General features: G+C 39.5%; 1 protein-coding gene across 1 annotated transcript in view; it reads right to left on the reverse strand.

Annotated features, from left to right (window-relative positions):
• Nucleotides 1–320: 320 nt before the first annotated feature.
• The window catches only part of col12a1b (collagen, type XII, alpha 1b), a 158413-nt gene continuing 141887 nt past the window's right edge, over nucleotides 321–16846 (reverse strand). The window contains exons 67-76 of the mRNA XM_062436907.1: nucleotides 16400–16453; nucleotides 12237–12290; nucleotides 12080–12133; nucleotides 11644–11715; nucleotides 11505–11540; nucleotides 10744–10810; nucleotides 10450–10632; nucleotides 9101–9169; nucleotides 5451–5621; nucleotides 321–1297 (exon numbers count right to left, since the gene is read on the reverse strand). Of these exons, the coding sequence (XP_062292891.1) occupies nucleotides 1173–1297; nucleotides 5451–5621; nucleotides 9101–9169; nucleotides 10450–10632; nucleotides 10744–10810; nucleotides 11505–11540; nucleotides 11644–11715; nucleotides 12080–12133; nucleotides 12237–12290; nucleotides 16400–16453 (885 nt within the window). The 3' untranslated portion in view covers nucleotides 321–1172. The remainder of the gene's footprint in view (nucleotides 1298–5450; nucleotides 5622–9100; nucleotides 9170–10449; nucleotides 10633–10743; nucleotides 10811–11504; nucleotides 11541–11643; nucleotides 11716–12079; nucleotides 12134–12236; nucleotides 12291–16399; nucleotides 16454–16846) is intronic.

Raw genomic sequence — 16846 nt, forward strand, 5'->3', positions numbered from 1 at the left:
CTTGGACCAAACTGGTAAGCACTTGGACTAAGTTCCCCTATATTTGATCAAAGTGCCCTTTTAGTCGCAATGAGTGCCCTTTTAGTGTCCTTCTAGTACCGTCAAGTCAGGCCATGTGTCAGTTTGGTTAGTCCAAGTCAACCTTAAATGCCCCTCTAGTCAATCAACTCTCATGTGACCATCATACCCTCCTACCCAAACTACCCTACTTCATCTTTGCCCTCATCTTTGACAGTCTGTGCATTCCCTTAAAATAAACAACCAAGACTCACACAAAAAAAACACACCAGGTGTAAATTTTCAGTAGTTTTATTGAAAAATGCCTCTTCTGTTTTCAGAAATAAATAAGAAAATAAGGCTGTGGAATTCACAATCTGCAGTTGAAACGAGAAGCAGCAATACCATTTCCATAGTGTTGCATGCAGGCTTTGACTGCATTCGATACTGAGAAAATGACAAGAATGACAACAACTATATTCTGGTTAAAAACAAAAATGAAATGAAACAAAAACATGTACTAAATATACACCACAGACATGCAATTACCTTTGGTAAAATTAGCTGTGACGGAATAAAGGAAAACTGATAAATATTAAGTCTAGAGATACAAAATGAAAGCTGTGTTTAACTGCCATAATGAAACTGAACCTCCTTGGAAGACGACACTGAATGAAAAGGGTTATATTTAACATACTGGATGAACTGTGACAGAAAACAATAATCATTTCTCACCTGATGTCCCAACACTGTCAACAAACATTTTCATCCCTCCACTACCATCGCTAGCTTTGTTACAATGAGTGCACTGTTCAACACTGCTAGTTAATACAAACTCAATGCAAATATGTTACAAGCAAAAGACAAGTGGAAAAAGAAAAGCTCACAGGTTTTCATGGATTTTTTTTTCTTCCATTTAAAAAAAAAAAAAAAAAGTTTTTTTTTTTTGCTTAGCAATCGCCCCCCAAACTCCCTCCCTTTGTCCAAGCCCTTCACCTGCCACAAAAATGAATATTCACATACGTTTTAAGGCATTTAAAGGTATTTTTCCCAATAAAGTCGAGGTGTCAAACCCCTTTTTTTCTGTGTATAATGTGCATATTCCAACAACAAACACAGGTTGAAAAAAAAACAAAAAAAACAAAAGAAAAAGGAAAAAGTGAACGTGGCTTGTCTTATGATGTTAGCCTGTTGGATGCCTTTCTTGATAGTGATCTCTTTCGACGCCGGTTTTGCCAATCATCCTCCTCCTCCTCGGGGACTGGGACTACTTGGGTGTCGGGTTCGGATGGATATTGGCCTGCTCGGAGATAGCGTTTGGGCCAATTGAACATGAGTTGGGTAATTCTCTTAGTTTGTCTCAGCATGCACAAGAAGAACGGGTTACAATTTTAGTTGTTTGATTTTTAACTTACTGCTAAAGCTAAAGTCAAGTGAGTTTTTGTTTTTTTTCTGCTCTGATATGGGTGGTTAGTAAACAGCAGGGGCGTGTCCACACTTATTCTGGTGGTTGAGGGTAGTTGGAAGCAGCAATATTTGTGGACTGGAGCTACCGATGCACCGAAATAAGCCAGAAACTATAAAAAGTTATCATGATCTAACAGCTGCTGTAGGGACCAGTAAGCTTGTTCATTTAAGCATCTTAAACCATTTTATAATGAACCTGCAGGCTTTTGCACCAGCTATGTTTAAATGTTTAAAGTAGAGCCGAAGAGATAATTGAATCTGCTACAATTCTCATAATCAATTACTTTTCTAAGTCCTTTTTTATTTTTAAACATTCCCTTTTTCCAGCTTCTCTTTTCTGAGGATGTCTTGTTTTTAATCATATTTAAAAAAAATAATGGTCGGATGAATCGACACATGTAGTGTGGGAGTTACGCTAAATCAGTTTTTCACAATACATGCTTGTCACAATGACATTTTCATTATTTTAAGAACATTTTTTTCACCCAGTGAAAAGTGCATGGGACCAAAAAGTCTCGATTTGGACATAAAACAAAGAATCCTAAACACTGTCCATCACTTGTACTCATTAGATTGTTTCATGTTCATGTTTCAGACCTCAGACAGTCAGTGTGCAGGATTCTTTGTCTAATATCAAATTTTTTTTATCATAAGAAGATCACTAACATGTCAGCTAGAACACATGATTGCATACTGTACATAACTTTTTCCTTTCTAAACAACAGTCTAAAGTACATCCCTTACTTCCTGTCACTGGTTAATTGTGTTTTATTCCATTTTATCTAAATACCGCTCAGGATGAAATGTCAATCTCTATTTTTATGACTGTTTTCTTGCAGAAGAATTAAGAGCTCAACAACAGAGCGTGTCGCAAGTTAGCATGAAAATAACTGGTTACAACAAAGCGGTTAGTGGTGCAACAAGCTGCAGGTTATTAAATCAGCTTAGGATTTAATAGTTATGTACAAACAAGGGCCTCTTTATTAGGAACACCTGTGCAATCTAATACATTAATTAGCTTCTTCAATGCTCAATGTTGATGCTTTAAGAAAGGTGATGATTCTTAGTTTCTGAGCAGAACTGCTGCATCGGATTGCACAGGTCTACCAAACTAAATGTGACGATAAAGAAAACAAAAGAAAACATCTTTAACTTTGATGCTCGGCAGCAATATCACCAAATCCACGGCTGCTAAATGAACCAAATCAAATATGAGGGTTAGTGTTTGGGTGGACGCGCCCCTGGTAAACATGTCAGTGCATTCATTGTTTCCCTTTTTTTTTTTTTTGTTGACTACACAAGTTGAGGCGTGTTAGTCCAATTTTGAGAATCAGATGACTTCATCACTCAAGAATTATCAACACTGTCATTTCTCCACAACTCATTCATTTACAAAATACACAACAAAACATTTTCTACATAAAAATCAAGTACAGTTCTTCTACCACCAGCCTAGAGAAACTTCTTTGGGGTTGCATTGTGTTAGTATTTAATAACATACAGATACAGTATAGCTGGTACTGGGAGAATTGTTAAAAAATAAAAATGGAAAGACTAGATTTGTTTGGATTTTTGTACATGAAGTGGCAAACAAAGTGAAATCTAAACCTCAGGGGTCACATGTGCAGAAGTGATTCAGTATGGCCCTGAGCAGTTTAAAACAGCTACAAACACATGGGCAGAAAAAAATTTATTTAAAATAAAAGAGGCGTTTTTGTTGGCATTCAGCAAGCAGCAGGTTGTTGGTTGCAAGGCACAAGCTTTAACACTACAGATGTTAAAAACTAAATTTAGTGGACTTGATTCAAACATCATTTACAAGGCACAAATTAGTTTATTTACACGTCACCTCGAGAGTAATGCTGTTAAAGTTGTTTCTGCTGTTGTTTGCTGGTGATGCTGTGGTAGTTGCACTTGTTTCTGTTACAAATCCACCTTTGTTAGTATTTGTTTGGGTTGTTTGTTGAAGTTGTTGTTTGGTACATGCTCCTCCACTGAACACAAGGTTTCTTTGTTTGGTCTTCAAGATGCAAACAGGCCACTAAACAGGTCGGTGCCATCACCGCTGCTGCTGGTGGGTTTTGTTCTACTGGCTGTGAGTCGTTAGTACAGGTTCCCTCTTTGTTGTTGTGTTGTGTTTTTCAGCAAAGTTTGTTAATGGTTTCCATCGAGCTGTTATCCTTTAAACAGCTCTAGAGCGTGTGAGCAAGTGTTTCAGTTACAGGACTTTGAGTTTTGTTTTTTTCAGGAAGTCAGTGAAAGCAGCACAGGCGGCATAGAAATTCTACTATGGTGAACCTGAAACAGGCCAAAGAGGATGGAAGGTGTCAGTCAGGTCAAAAGCAGGAGACAGCGAATTTACAACTTTTAAGTTACTCTGTAATGTTTAGTGACTATAAGTTATCAGACTCCTCATAAAAAAGCACTCTGACATTTCAGGGAAAAGCACCGGTTTACCGTCTTTACCCACATTTAGACGAGAAGATGATCGTTTTCATCTCTGTGCATCCAGTACAGAGATACAGGACCACACATGTTTAGCTTAGCTTAGCATAAAGACTGGAAGCAGGTAGAAACTGTTAGCATCACTCCATCACACGAGAAAAATATTCCCTCTTACTGCGAAACTGTCTGATTTACTGAGCAGGTGCAGAAATATAAAAGTATAAATGAGACTAATTTATTGTGTAACTGATTCATTGTTTTGTCTGCAAGCTGCCAGAAAATAGTGGAAAATTCCTGTTGTAATATTCCAAAGCCCAAACTAACAACTTCAGATTGACCAGATGTCCAACAAATAAAAAGATATTCCATTTACAATGATAGGAAAAAGGAATGTTGGTATTTTGGGAATGCCTCAAAACTGAGTAAATAAATGAATAAATCAAGAAATGCATAATGATATTGTGTGAATTGAATGTGGACAAATATCTGCAATGCTAAATTTGGTGATATTTTATCTCATCATCAAAAGCCCAAAATTGGCTGTGGCTAAAAACGACCATAAATACTCACTGGAGCACCGAATGTGGATTCATTCGCCGCTGAAAATAGTTCCCAACAAATGTACAGTTTCCTTCTATTTGTTTGTGGCTAGCTGTTTTAGGAAGTTACTGATCTTTTAAAAACAAAACTACTTATGTTTGAGCTGTTTATTTATTTATTTACATCGTCAGTAGGAACCAATGGGCTTACAGCTGAGACGTTATCGAGAGCTCGGCTAGCACATTGTTGCTTTTGGTCTTTTACTGGGATTTGTTGAAATGAAGAGAATTACGGACTAGACTTATCTTTTTATTGTTCAAAATCAGCTAAACAAAATCATTATTTTTAAGACAAAAACGGATCAATACCACAGTTTTTGTTTTCCGAATCAATTTCAGCTTTTGGTACTTGATAGTTTTTGGTACTAGCTTGTTTGCTAACAATGGTACTTGATGGTTTTTGGTACTAGCTTGTTTGCTAACAATGGTACTTGATGGTTTTTGGTACTAGCCTGTTTGCTAACAATGGTAATTGATGGTTTTTGGTACTAGCTTGTTTGCTAACAATGGTACTTGATGTTTTTTGGTGCTAGCTTGTTTGCTAACAATGGTACTTGATGGTTTTTGGTACTAGCTTGTTCGCTAACAAGATACATGATACAAATCAGACAGCTTTGGAGGTTGTTAGAAGTTCTTTTTTTCCCTCTTGTGATGGAGCGAGGCTAACAGTTTCCCAATGTTTCCAGCTTTTTGTGCTAAGCTAGGCTAAACATTTCCAGGCCCCTATCTAGATAATAGACCCATCGTGTTATCTGACTCAGCAAAAGACGGTAAATACAGGTGTTTCCCTAAATGCTCGAGTGTTCCTTTACAGCTGTGTTAGTTTCTGTTTGAAGGGGTTTAATCCATAATTGAAACACCCACCAACTGATCAGATAGGTTTAGCAGTTGCTGGACGTTACTTCACTTCACGCCAGGCTAAGTCATCTTCTCAGTACGTACCTATGTATCCTTGCCCATTGTAAGGAATACCGACACACTGAGAAGAGTCGCAGTATCCAGGAGGTCCGGGAGGCCCGCGGACTCCGGCGTAACCGGGACGTCCGGGGGGACCACGAGGTCCGGCAGAGCCTGAAGGGCCTGGAGATCCTGTCCTGCTATCTCCTGGTGGGCCTGAGGAGAGAAACGTAGACCAGTTGAGATCAGTCACACAACACAGGGACACAGTCAAGGAATTAAGTCAGAGATGTGTGTTATTTATTATGATTTAAGTCCAAATTTGGTCAGTTTGAGTTTCTCATTGAGGGTTTAGAGGCCTGATGCTGCAGCAAAAGTGTTTAAATTAAAAAGGATTATTCAGACATGATTCATCAGTTTGGTCGGTTTCTTTTCTCCCAGCTGATGCTTAATGTTGTCTTTGCTCTGTGGTGAATCACAAATTACTACTTTATTTAACCCCAATTCAGTCCTGAGTAGCTTTTTGGTTCAGTTGCATCACGCTCACAGTCCTTTTGGGTCATTTCTCAAATCTATTTACATTAAGTCTTTATCATTTTTTAGGTATTAAAGGATATAAATAACTAAAGCTCCTTCTATTTAACAGATATTCCTCACATTTATTGTCTTTATTTTCATGGTTTAATGTTTTTTTTGTTGCCTTGCTGCATCATTTCCTCTTGTAGGATAATAAAGATCAGAGAGAAAATAAACGAACATTGAACATTTCATCGTTGCAGCTTCTCCATTCTGAGGATTTGCTGCTTTTCTTTTGTCTTATGTGATCTTAAAGAAAACATGTTTTGGGGTTTTTGACTGTTGGATGAAACAAATTAATGAGCACAGTATGGGTTTAGGAAATTGTGGTGGGAAGTTTTTAATTATCTTTTGACATCTAATTTATCAAATGATTAATCTAATAATTGAACCGGGGAACTTTTTTGTCAACATTTGGAACTTCAAGGCTCGGCACATCAACACAGGTGTGTTCACTTATTGTGTGATTATTATTTGTCTCTACATCTTATACATCAAAGAATTCATTTAATAATCAGGAAAATACTCGTTAGTTGTAGCTGTTTAGATTCTAAAGTACAAACTGGGGCATGAAAATGGGAACTTTTGTCAAAATTTTGCTTAATTAACCCTCCTGTTGTCCTCAAGTCAAGGAAGGAAGGGAGGAAGAAGGAAGGAAGGAAAGATGGAAGGATGGACTGAAGGAAGGAATGATGAAAGGGAGGAAGAAGGAAGGAAAGGAGGGAGGAAGGGAGGAAGAAGGAAGGAAAGGAGTAAGCAAGGAAAGGAGGGAGGAAGGAAGGGAAGAAAGGAAAGTAGGAAGGGAGGGAGGAAAGGAAGGAAGGACGGAGGAAAGAAGGAACGAGGGAGGGAGGGAGAAAGGAAAAGAGGAAGGGAGGAAGGAAGGAAGGAAAGAAGGAAGGTAGGGGGAGGAAAGAAAGAGAGAAGTAGGGAGGGAGAAAGGTAAGGAAGGAAGGAAGGAAGGAAGGAGGGAAGGAAAGAAGGAAGGAAGGAAGGGAGGGAGTAAGGGAACGAATGAAGGAGGGAAGGAAAGAAGGAAGGACGGAAGGGAGGGAGGAAGGAAAAGAAGGAGGAGGGGAGAAAAGAGAGAGGAAGGAAAGAAAGAGAGAAGGAGGGAGGAAGCACAGATGGAAGGAAGGAAGGAAGGAAAGAAGGAACAGTCAAAACAGACGGGGTCAATTTGATATTTGTTGATTTTCAGCCTTGAAGTGACTTTTTCTCCATCTGGTCGTGTTTTTCATGATCACGCACAAAGAATAGAAAAAGTTTGGATTTCATACATCTGATTAATGTGGAGGTTTAATTTAATTTGAATCTGTTCCTATAAACTCTTCTTATAATCTAAAAACTCAAAGAATGAAGGCAGTGTTTCACGACCACTGAACCAAACAGATAATTATAGCTCAGCATCATCATTGTGCTGCAGTTCCAGCTGGAAACGCAATAAATTAATACAAAAAAAAAAAAAAGCTGTAGTAAAGGCTGCTGACAGTCCTGGGCACAACATTTGGAACATAGAAATTAAAAAGACAAATCAATGGAAGGGGGGGAGGGGGGAAGGAAAGGGCAGAACAGAACTTGCTGAGTCTTTTTCCTCCCTTCTGCGTTATGTCTAGACGAGGAGAAAGCCGCTTTGGAAACTCTCCTACCCGCCGTCCGCAGCATGTGTTGTGAATGAACCTTCTACACCAATGACTCACTTGCCGTCAACTTCCTCCTTTCCCCCCCCCCCCCTCTAGACCCCTTCCTTCCCTCGCTCGCTCTACCACTCCTGCTTCCACTCTTTCCACAACTTGACCCCTGTCGGCTTTTACAAAACGTGCTTTTCTTTTTCTTTTTCCTTTTCTTTTTTTTCTTCTTCGTCTGTTTTACTGGATTATTACAGCAGGACTGGATGAACGTGTGATTGGAGGAGATTTTTCAAATGTTGTTGTTTGAGTTGCATTTTGCAGGACGACTGAAAACTCTGATTTATTTGTTGGGAAGTGGCTCGGACTGCAACTAATGATTGTTTTCATTATGAATTAAACTGAGGTGATATCAGGTTCAAGCCCCAGAAACCTTTGATATCAGATAATTACAGATACTCACGCACTGAAATAACATAGTAGACATTTTTAAACATGATACTTAATCCTAATACTGAAAGTTCTGGTTCAAAACTATTATATGAATCATCTTATATATGATTTAATTGGGAGGTATGACTCCTGTAATTGATTTGAAGTGATCCTCTAAAGAGAAGAAGTCTCACTCTGTTGGTTTTGTCGGAGCTAGAAATACTCACGAATGTACGGTGGTGTTACAGAGTGAAGCTTCTTCCCTCATAAATGATCTTTGACGCACAAACCGACACCAGACTAGTATAATTTTGGCCTTTCATCAAGTTATTCACAGTAATTAATACTAATTGGTGGCAGCTGATGTGATTTGCAGCCTGTGTCGTCTCTCTTTTTATTATTATTATAATTGTTATTAAAATTCAGCCGCTGCTCACTGAATGTGTGTTTTACTGATCTTTGCTAATAAGAATGTGAGACGAGAGATGATAGATGATAGATTTATTAAAAACTGCAGCTCTAAAGAAATATGCTTCATGTTAGCTGGTTTTAGCTTCTGAAATATGATGATTTAAAGCTTTTTTTTGTCATGGATCAATAAAACAAGATGCTCCTCCACAATTCAGGGCTGCTAACTATAACTATAACTATACTGTTACTTTCAGCATCAATTAATCAGTCAGACTATTTTCTTGAATAGTTATTGGGTCTATAAAAACCCAAGATGATGTCCTCAAATGTCTCATTTCGTCCACAACCCAAAGATATTCAGCTTTTATCATAAAGGACTAAAGAAACCAGACATTTAAGACATTTAAGAAGCTGGAACCGGAGAACTTTAGTGTATTTTCTTTAAAATATGACTCAAAATGATTAATTGAGTATCAAAATGGGGATTGGTGGTGATTGATTGATTGAATTGTGAATCTGTGGAACTGAGCTTAAGTTAAGCAGTGGAAGTTCAAGGAGTTTTTTTTCTTCTTTTTAATCATGTATTTCTTTTAATTTCCTTTTTTCCCCCCATTCAAGTACTTTTGATGTATAGATGTTTAAACATACCAGCGGGCCCTCTCGGTCCTTTCTGTCCGATTCCTGATGTTCCTCGTTCGCCCTTCTCTCCTGAAGTACCTGAAGGAAACAAACATAATATAACACTGTCATTTGGCTGCTTTTAAAACTTAAAGGACATAAAACAAGACTAAAGACCTTTTCTTAACTAGATTAAGCAGTAAAATATGTGCTTATGATTCATCGGTTAGTAAATATTATGAACAGAGATAATTTTTTAAAACCAGTTTGAGCTGCTCTGTAGCGAGCATAGATGGCAATGGATCAAAAGTTTAAAAGGCAGATAAAAGCTTCACAATCTGCTGTTTCCTATAATTCAATTAAGGATATAAAACTGTCATAAAATAGTTAGATAGTGAGACATCTTCCTGTGAATTTGTCTCTGTAATCCAGCACTTTTGTTTAAAATTGAACAATGATTTGAGGAGAAGTGATTCATATCAGCTTGTAAATGAGTGAGTTTACATCCACATCAGATAAACAGTGAAGTATAAACTTTATTATACAATCTCTTAATTTTGGAGCCTGTTAGACAAACTAAATATGCTTAAATCAATGAATCATGAATAATATTTGGTGTCAGATTTTTCTCGGTAAATGACGACAGATCGGATTTGAGTTTCGGGGAAATCTAGTCGCCTTCATCGTGATCGTCCTCAGCGGTGAAACACGTGAACAGCTGGACTGAGATCAGCTGACTGACTCAACCTGGCACCTAAAACCTGTGTCTTAAATGTCATAATCGACTACGAGTCAAACACTGTAAACGCCCTCAAATCGAAGCCGAGAGTCGACACTTAAACCTCGCCGTCACCGTTTTACGTCTGGTCCGATTTGCTCAGAGCAGCGAGTCAAAACAGTAAGAAACACGTCGCTGTCTTGATTCTTTCTGACAGAACCATAAGTATCAGATGTTGATATTTTTCCAGCATGTTTACTGCAGCTGGCGAGAATCACTTTTTTTTCTTCTTTCTTTTTCTCTCTTATTGTCCTTCTGTAAACACAGTAACAGTCTTCTAGTGGAATAAGTGACACATGCTTCACATGCTGTTACATAAGAGCTCCTTTAGTATGATAAACAATACAATTTTTATATCTTTGATTCAGTTAGAGGATCATTAGCAGTGAGTAGCAGGCAGCATGTTGCGCAATCAGGAGTGAAAACGAGGAAAGAAGCCGCCGACCCTCGTTAGCATCTCGTGATGGTTTTGTGCTTCATAAATAAACCTGCCGCAGTGTAAATATTCACTGTGGTGCTCATTTTGTGGGTTGAGCTGCCTTTTTTTCGTGATCCTATTTTAGAAATCGTTGGACTTCTCCGTCTCTCTCCGAGTCTTTACCTCTCTCTCCTGGCTGTCCGGGTAAACCTGGACTTCCGGGTAAGCCGTTCCTTCCTGCTGCGCCCAGCTCTCCGCGGGGTCCCTGCCTGCCAGTAGATCCAGGTGGGCCAGGAGGGCCGGGGTTGCTACGGTACATGCCGTTGGGGATCTGGTTCAGTAACGTGTTGACACGAGTCATTTGTGCTGCAAGAAAGGGGGGAAACAACAGTCAGTGATCAGGCTCGAGATTAGGTTGCTTAATGTTGTCAGAATGATTTAAAAATGGAGTTCAGGGGGTTAAATGAGACTTCTTACCGTTTACTAGCTGCTCGCAAACTTGTCTGGCAATGGATCGCATCATGTTCTGAGGAGCAAAGTCGCCCTGTGTGCAGAGAGGCAGGATTTAGATAAATATAAGGATACTGAATTCTAATAAGCAATTTTTTTTTTAATGCTGCCTGAAGTTTGTTTAAACATCTTTCCTTTTAACATGCTCCTCTAAAGGTTCCTAGTTTAGACAGCTAGTATTCTGACTCTCTGTGTTGACTCATCTTTGGTTTCTTTGGGCATTTCCCACGTGTGCTTGCATGAAAACATGCTGCTCTGCTCTATTTGAGGTCAAAATGAGCTGTGAAATCCCCCTTTTGTCAAACATTTGTGACGATGAAGGTCTGCAGACTGAAAAGCTTGACTCTTTGATTAAATATCTGCTGAGTGTGCAGAGCTGTGATGTTTTTGGCCTTCGTGAACCTCAACATTGTATTCGTATAACAAGTCCACCAGCTGCTCTAACAATGAACAATTTATGTTAACCTGGAGTGCTAAAAACAATCTTTAGTTTAGTTTATTTCTAGAAAATTCTCGAAACACGGTGAAGTGCACGGGAAACAAATGAAAAGATCTTACCAAACTGATAAGATCTTTCCTTGTTTTATGATAAATAGACATGAAACATCAATATCAGCCTATATTACCTGTAAAGAGGGGATGCTTTCTTGCAGTAAAGCATCTTAAAATCATATCTAACACAGTTTCTGAGCTTCTTAGATGAACTCAGACATATTTCAGGTACTCACTCTCTCTCCTTTGTCTCCCTTGGGACCCATAGAGCCCTAAAAAACAGAAAAATCAGCGTTCAATTTGTGCAAAACTTCTTAAAAATTCAGTTGCTGCTGACTGGATGTACAAAGCTGCCATGACAACGAGGACACTTACAGGAGTGCCCGAGTCTCCGGGATTTCCTGGTTTTCCTGCAGAACCTTGTATTCCTGGAGATCCTGGAGGTCCCTGTAAGGAAACAAGGAAAAGGCAGTGAGAACATTGTAGAAAAACAATAAAAAACAATCACATCCATCTATAAAAATGTTTCTTACAGATTAATTTCTCAACTGAATCACAGAAAAGACTTTTATAACATCATCTGTATTGATAAAGAACTTTAAAAAATTGTTGTGATTAGAAAAATCAAATCAAATCAGCAACATCAGCTTGTTAAATGTGTTTGGAGAAAATAAATGAGTCATGTTTTCTCCTCCCTGAAGACTAATGCCAGTTAATCCTTAAGCAAGGCACTTAAACTCTGACTGCAGGTAACTTAACTGACCAGCAGCTTCCAGGTGTACGTGTGTCAAAGCATTAAGCACTCTCTTACCATTGTCCCTGCGGGGCCTCTGGGTCCAGCTGGTCCCTCCTTTCCTTGAGGGCCCTGGAATTACAAGATCACAACTGAACAACTGAACTGATACTGTTCATGTCAGAAGAATTCAGAGAGCATGGTTGCCATTAAAAACCACCCTGCTCGCACTCACCCTCACTCCAGCTGGTCCGATCGGTCCGACGCCACCGGGAGGCCCAGGTGAACCCTACAAACACAAGAAAAAAGCATCTTAAAATGAAGCCTACTTTACCTTTCTTTTCCACCTTTTTCTCCGCCCCCCCGCCCCCCCCGCCCCCCTCCTCCCAACTTGAAGCAGTTTGTTTCAGTGCTGGATTTCTCCGTGTCGAACAGTAAATCTCCCTTTTTTTGCGCTCATTTGGTCGGAAACCCTGCTCGCTATTTTTATTGTCAATCCTCTCTGGTCTTTGATGCCTTGGCATAAGATTTACTGGGAACATAATATATTCCAGATCCGTTTTATTGGCCATTATAAACCAGGGCCCGCGTGGTCTGCAAGTCATTAAATGCATGTTGCTATAGCATCTGCTCCAGCATGGTCACCTGCAGCCATGAACACCATCCACTCAAAGATAAACTCACTGGGTTTGTTTTATTTGAGTAAAATAGAGCTGATTAATCAGTCGCAGTGCTATGCTGCTCTGAACTGTGTCTGTGTGGAAGAGGAGGAGGAGGAGGAGGAGGAGGAGGAGGAAGCTGATTACTGAAGTCACAGGTTCGATCCCCTATAATATGTCCTACTCTAGAGTCCTTCACCAAAAGGTCTTTGTCCCCTAAATATTCCCTCTAGATCAGGGGGGTCAAACTCATTTTCACTCAAGGGCCACATACAGTCCAAGATGAAAAGATGGAAGGAAGGAAAAGAAGACAGGGAAGAAAGATGGAAGAAAGGAAGGAAAGAAGGAAGGAGAAGGGAAGGAAGGAATGAAGGAAGGAAGGAAAGATGGAAGGAGAGGGGAGGGAGGAAGGAAGGAAAAGAAGACAGGAAGGGAGCAAGGAAAGATGGAGGGAAGGAAAGAGGGAAATAGGGAAGAAAGGGAGGAAGGAAAGAAGGAAGGAGAAGATGGAGGAAGGAGAGGGAAAGAAAGAGGGAAAGACGGAAGGGAGGAAGGAAGGAAACAAGACAGGAAGGAAGGAAGGAAGGAAGGAAGGAAGGAAGGAAGGAAGGAAGAAAGGAAAGATGGAGGAAAGGGAGGGAAAGAAGACGGGAAAGAAAGTGGGCCGGATTGGCCCCCTCGGCGGGCCGGTTCTGGCCCACGGGCCGCATGTTTGACACCCCTCCTCTAGATGATTCAGGACGGTCAAACTGATCTAATGTTTTAGCAGGTTTGTGTTACAGTTTCAACAGGGGGCGCCAGATCACCTTTTTGTTCTGGCCAAGTCATGATAAAGGTGAGAAAGAAAAGAAAAGGATTGAAATATGACTTTTGTGACTATATTTTCATTTTTTAGATTATTTTCAGTCTTTTTTATTTGATAGTTGCAAGTTTAGAGAGACGGGAAGAACATGCAACTAAAGTGTGTGTGGCCGATATCGAACCGACGTGCGGACATCGTGATTATGTGGTTAGCATCTTTCTCTAAAAAGTGTTGATTTTTCACTCCTCTGTTCAACTCATGAACATGTGGATGTCTCCTTCTGGTTTCTGCCTGGCTGACAGCTCAGACATCAATCATAACAAAATAATAACTATACAGAATTACAGATGGCTTCTCAAATCCAATTTTAAACCCTACCAAATGTTTTCTCACACCATCCGACATGCAGCTTCCATTAGTGACACGAACCTTCATGTGATTGAACCAGCGAATTGAAGCCGAGTCAGACACACACACCAACCCTGACGTTAGCAGCTATCGTTGTCATCACCACATGAGCGTAAACAGACACGACGTCGGCGGGGAGGTTTTTGCACCAGAAGCTTAAGTTTGTCACAACATGTGTCTGAAGGGAATCGGGCTGTGACAGGAGGAGGAAGTTATGATGATGGCTGCAAGTTTTACTGTAGCATCTCTGAATTCGCTGCAGTGCTGCAAACTCTAAAATCTATTTACTTCGTTTCCAGGTTAGAAAATGAACGCTGTGATTGTCTGTAGCATCTTTACTTAGCTGTGTTGTAAGATTAGATGCAGCTCTTTATTTTAAACTTGCATATTTGAACTGAAATCACATTAACCTACTGAATACACAAGGCCTTTTGCTGTGTGATATAAGTTCTGCACATTTTGCATGAAGCTTAAGATGAGCCTGAGCACCTCTAATATATCAAGTTGTAGTTTAGTCATATGTTTGAGTAGGGTTTCTTTTTCTAGCATTGATATTTACTCTGAAAAGGTGTGATGAATTTACTGTTCTTTGTGCAATTTAACCTGCACATAATGCTCATATTTAGACTCTTTACAGTATCTCCTCATAATTAAGTCTCTACTAAATTAATGCAAAACAAATCAATCATGAATACGTCATCAGTCAAAGATAATAGGCGAGATTCATTGTTAATGAGGCTTCCAGAGAGCTGAGAGAGTTTAGACTGGAGAAAAAATATGAACCAGTATTTTTTTTTTTTTTTTTAATTTATGAATGAATATGGGTCAAAAACTCTTCAAATTATATTTATCAGCTGCATTCAAATGTTTTAATGAGAAGTCATCACATTTCAGGCTAAAAGTAAGAAGTATTTTGAGTATTTACTGCTTTCAAATGTAAAAAATGGGTCAGATTTTACCCTAAGCAGTATGTGAGGATTAAAGTCCAAAAGTCTAAAAGCAGGAGAATGAAATGAACTAAAAGAATCAGGATTGATGGTGTTTTATAAGGCTAGAAAATAAATGCTGTGATTGTCTGTAGCATCCTTACTCAGCTGTGTGAAGCTCTTCATATTCAAACTTGCACTTTTTGGACATTCATCCTTTAAATATGACACATTTGTTGCATGAAGATGAATATTATATCCCATAAAAGTCTGATAAGAGGGGGTGCTCTTTATTTCAGGTGAGGCAGGGCACCTCCAGTATAATAAGTTGTAGTTTTTCCATCATATTTTTGAGCAGTGATTATTTTCTGGCATTGATATTTACCAGTTAGCTAACCTGCACTCTGAAAAGCTGTGATTCATTTACTATTTTTCTCAAACACAGCTCAGCTTCCAAGTAATTTTCATGCAATTTAAAGTTTAAAAGTCTAAAAGCAAGAGAACGGATCTCTTACATCCATGTAAGGAGAAAAAAAACGAAAAAAACCACCAAAGGGAAAGTCCAAAGGTTTAGTTAAAAGGAGGTAAACAAGCACCACTCAACAGGTCAGCATCGGGCACGTAGACGACGTATCATTTGCTCGTAACTGCGCCTATAAACACTTTTAATGGATTATATCTCCGCTGATCACTGCAGGCAGACAAGAGGAAGGATTACTGAGCTTCAAGTGACAGAAAACAGGCCTTGGGGTCACTTAGAGGAAGACTAGGATTCTTTTTTTTTTTAAAGTCCCTCCAGCATTTAGAGATCATTTACCCTCTTAAAGAGCTCAGCTGTGATCTAATCTTAAATGTCATCAGGCTTTTAACCTTTGCTGGAGGACACCAAGCTGCACCAGTCAGTCAAATGTCTGTCTATTATTCCTGCTCTGATCGTCCAGTTTTGTTCATTTTTAGTATTCTGTGAAGCTTTAGGTAAAAACTTCCCTTAGTGATGCTGCAGTATGACTAAAAGAGAAAGCTTTGAAGTTAAATGGATGAAGCTTTGACTCTTATCTCTTACCACCCAATAAAACTGAGATATGAGGGAAAAAGGAGGGAGTTTCATTCCTGGAAGAAATCAAAATGCTACCTGATATTCGTCACTCTGTATTTCAAATTCAGAGATTCAACAGTGACCCACGATGTTCTTTACCTTCATGCCAACAATCGCTTTATAAGCTGTGGGTGTCATCTTTCTTTCAAAATCCTGGATATCCCAGTTTGGACGAGAGCTCCTCATATATTCCCAGATAAAACAACTTGCATTAGCTAGCCAGCTGACCGCGGGCCAACACTCAACCACCGCCGTTAATCAAGGTGACTTGTTCTTGGCTCGTTCTCCGCAAGAACTTCAAGAAGAAATTTAATTTAAAAGTAATATTCGGAAACCTGCTTTTGCCGAGAGAGAGAGAGACGAACTCCCCTCGCTTTTCCCTCGGAATCCTCCCCAGCTGGAAAACTGTCTGCACACAGCTACGTGGACGGACGCCAGACTAGTAGTCAAGCTGTGAATTATCCCCATTTCCTGTTTTAAAATCCACAAGCAAGAGGCAACACTTACTTTCTGTCCAGGTAGGCCAGAGTCACCGGCGTCTCCCTTTGGTCCAGGGCGGCCCTGAAGGCATAAAGACATGAATGAAGAGCGGGGAACAGGAACATTTGTGTGAGATGACATTTTTTAAGAAGAAACGTGAACTGCCAGCGCTGCGGCTCGCTCCAGGATAAACAGATTAGGGTTGGAAATGTTATACTTTAAATATGGTTTAAGGTGATCTGTAATGCTGAAGGAAGCATGTTCTGTTGGGTAATTTAATCCATTAAAATACATGAGCACAAGGGGCATCATTTCCACAGAGGTTTGGCTCCATTTTTGGAGTCTGATTCGTTAAACTCAGACTCTAACGAACCTCTAACTGATGCTTTTATCCATCCCTCAGTCATTTTTAGCAATAAAGAAGGACAAAGGTAGCAGATTCTCTCACTAATAGTCATTTTTACAGTTTATAAT

The sequence above is a fragment of the Scomber scombrus genome, chromosome 17, assembly GCF_963691925.1.
Source record: "Scomber scombrus chromosome 17, fScoSco1.1, whole genome shotgun sequence".
NCBI classification, from domain to species: Eukaryota; Metazoa; Chordata; class Actinopteri; order Scombriformes; family Scombridae; genus Scomber; species Scomber scombrus.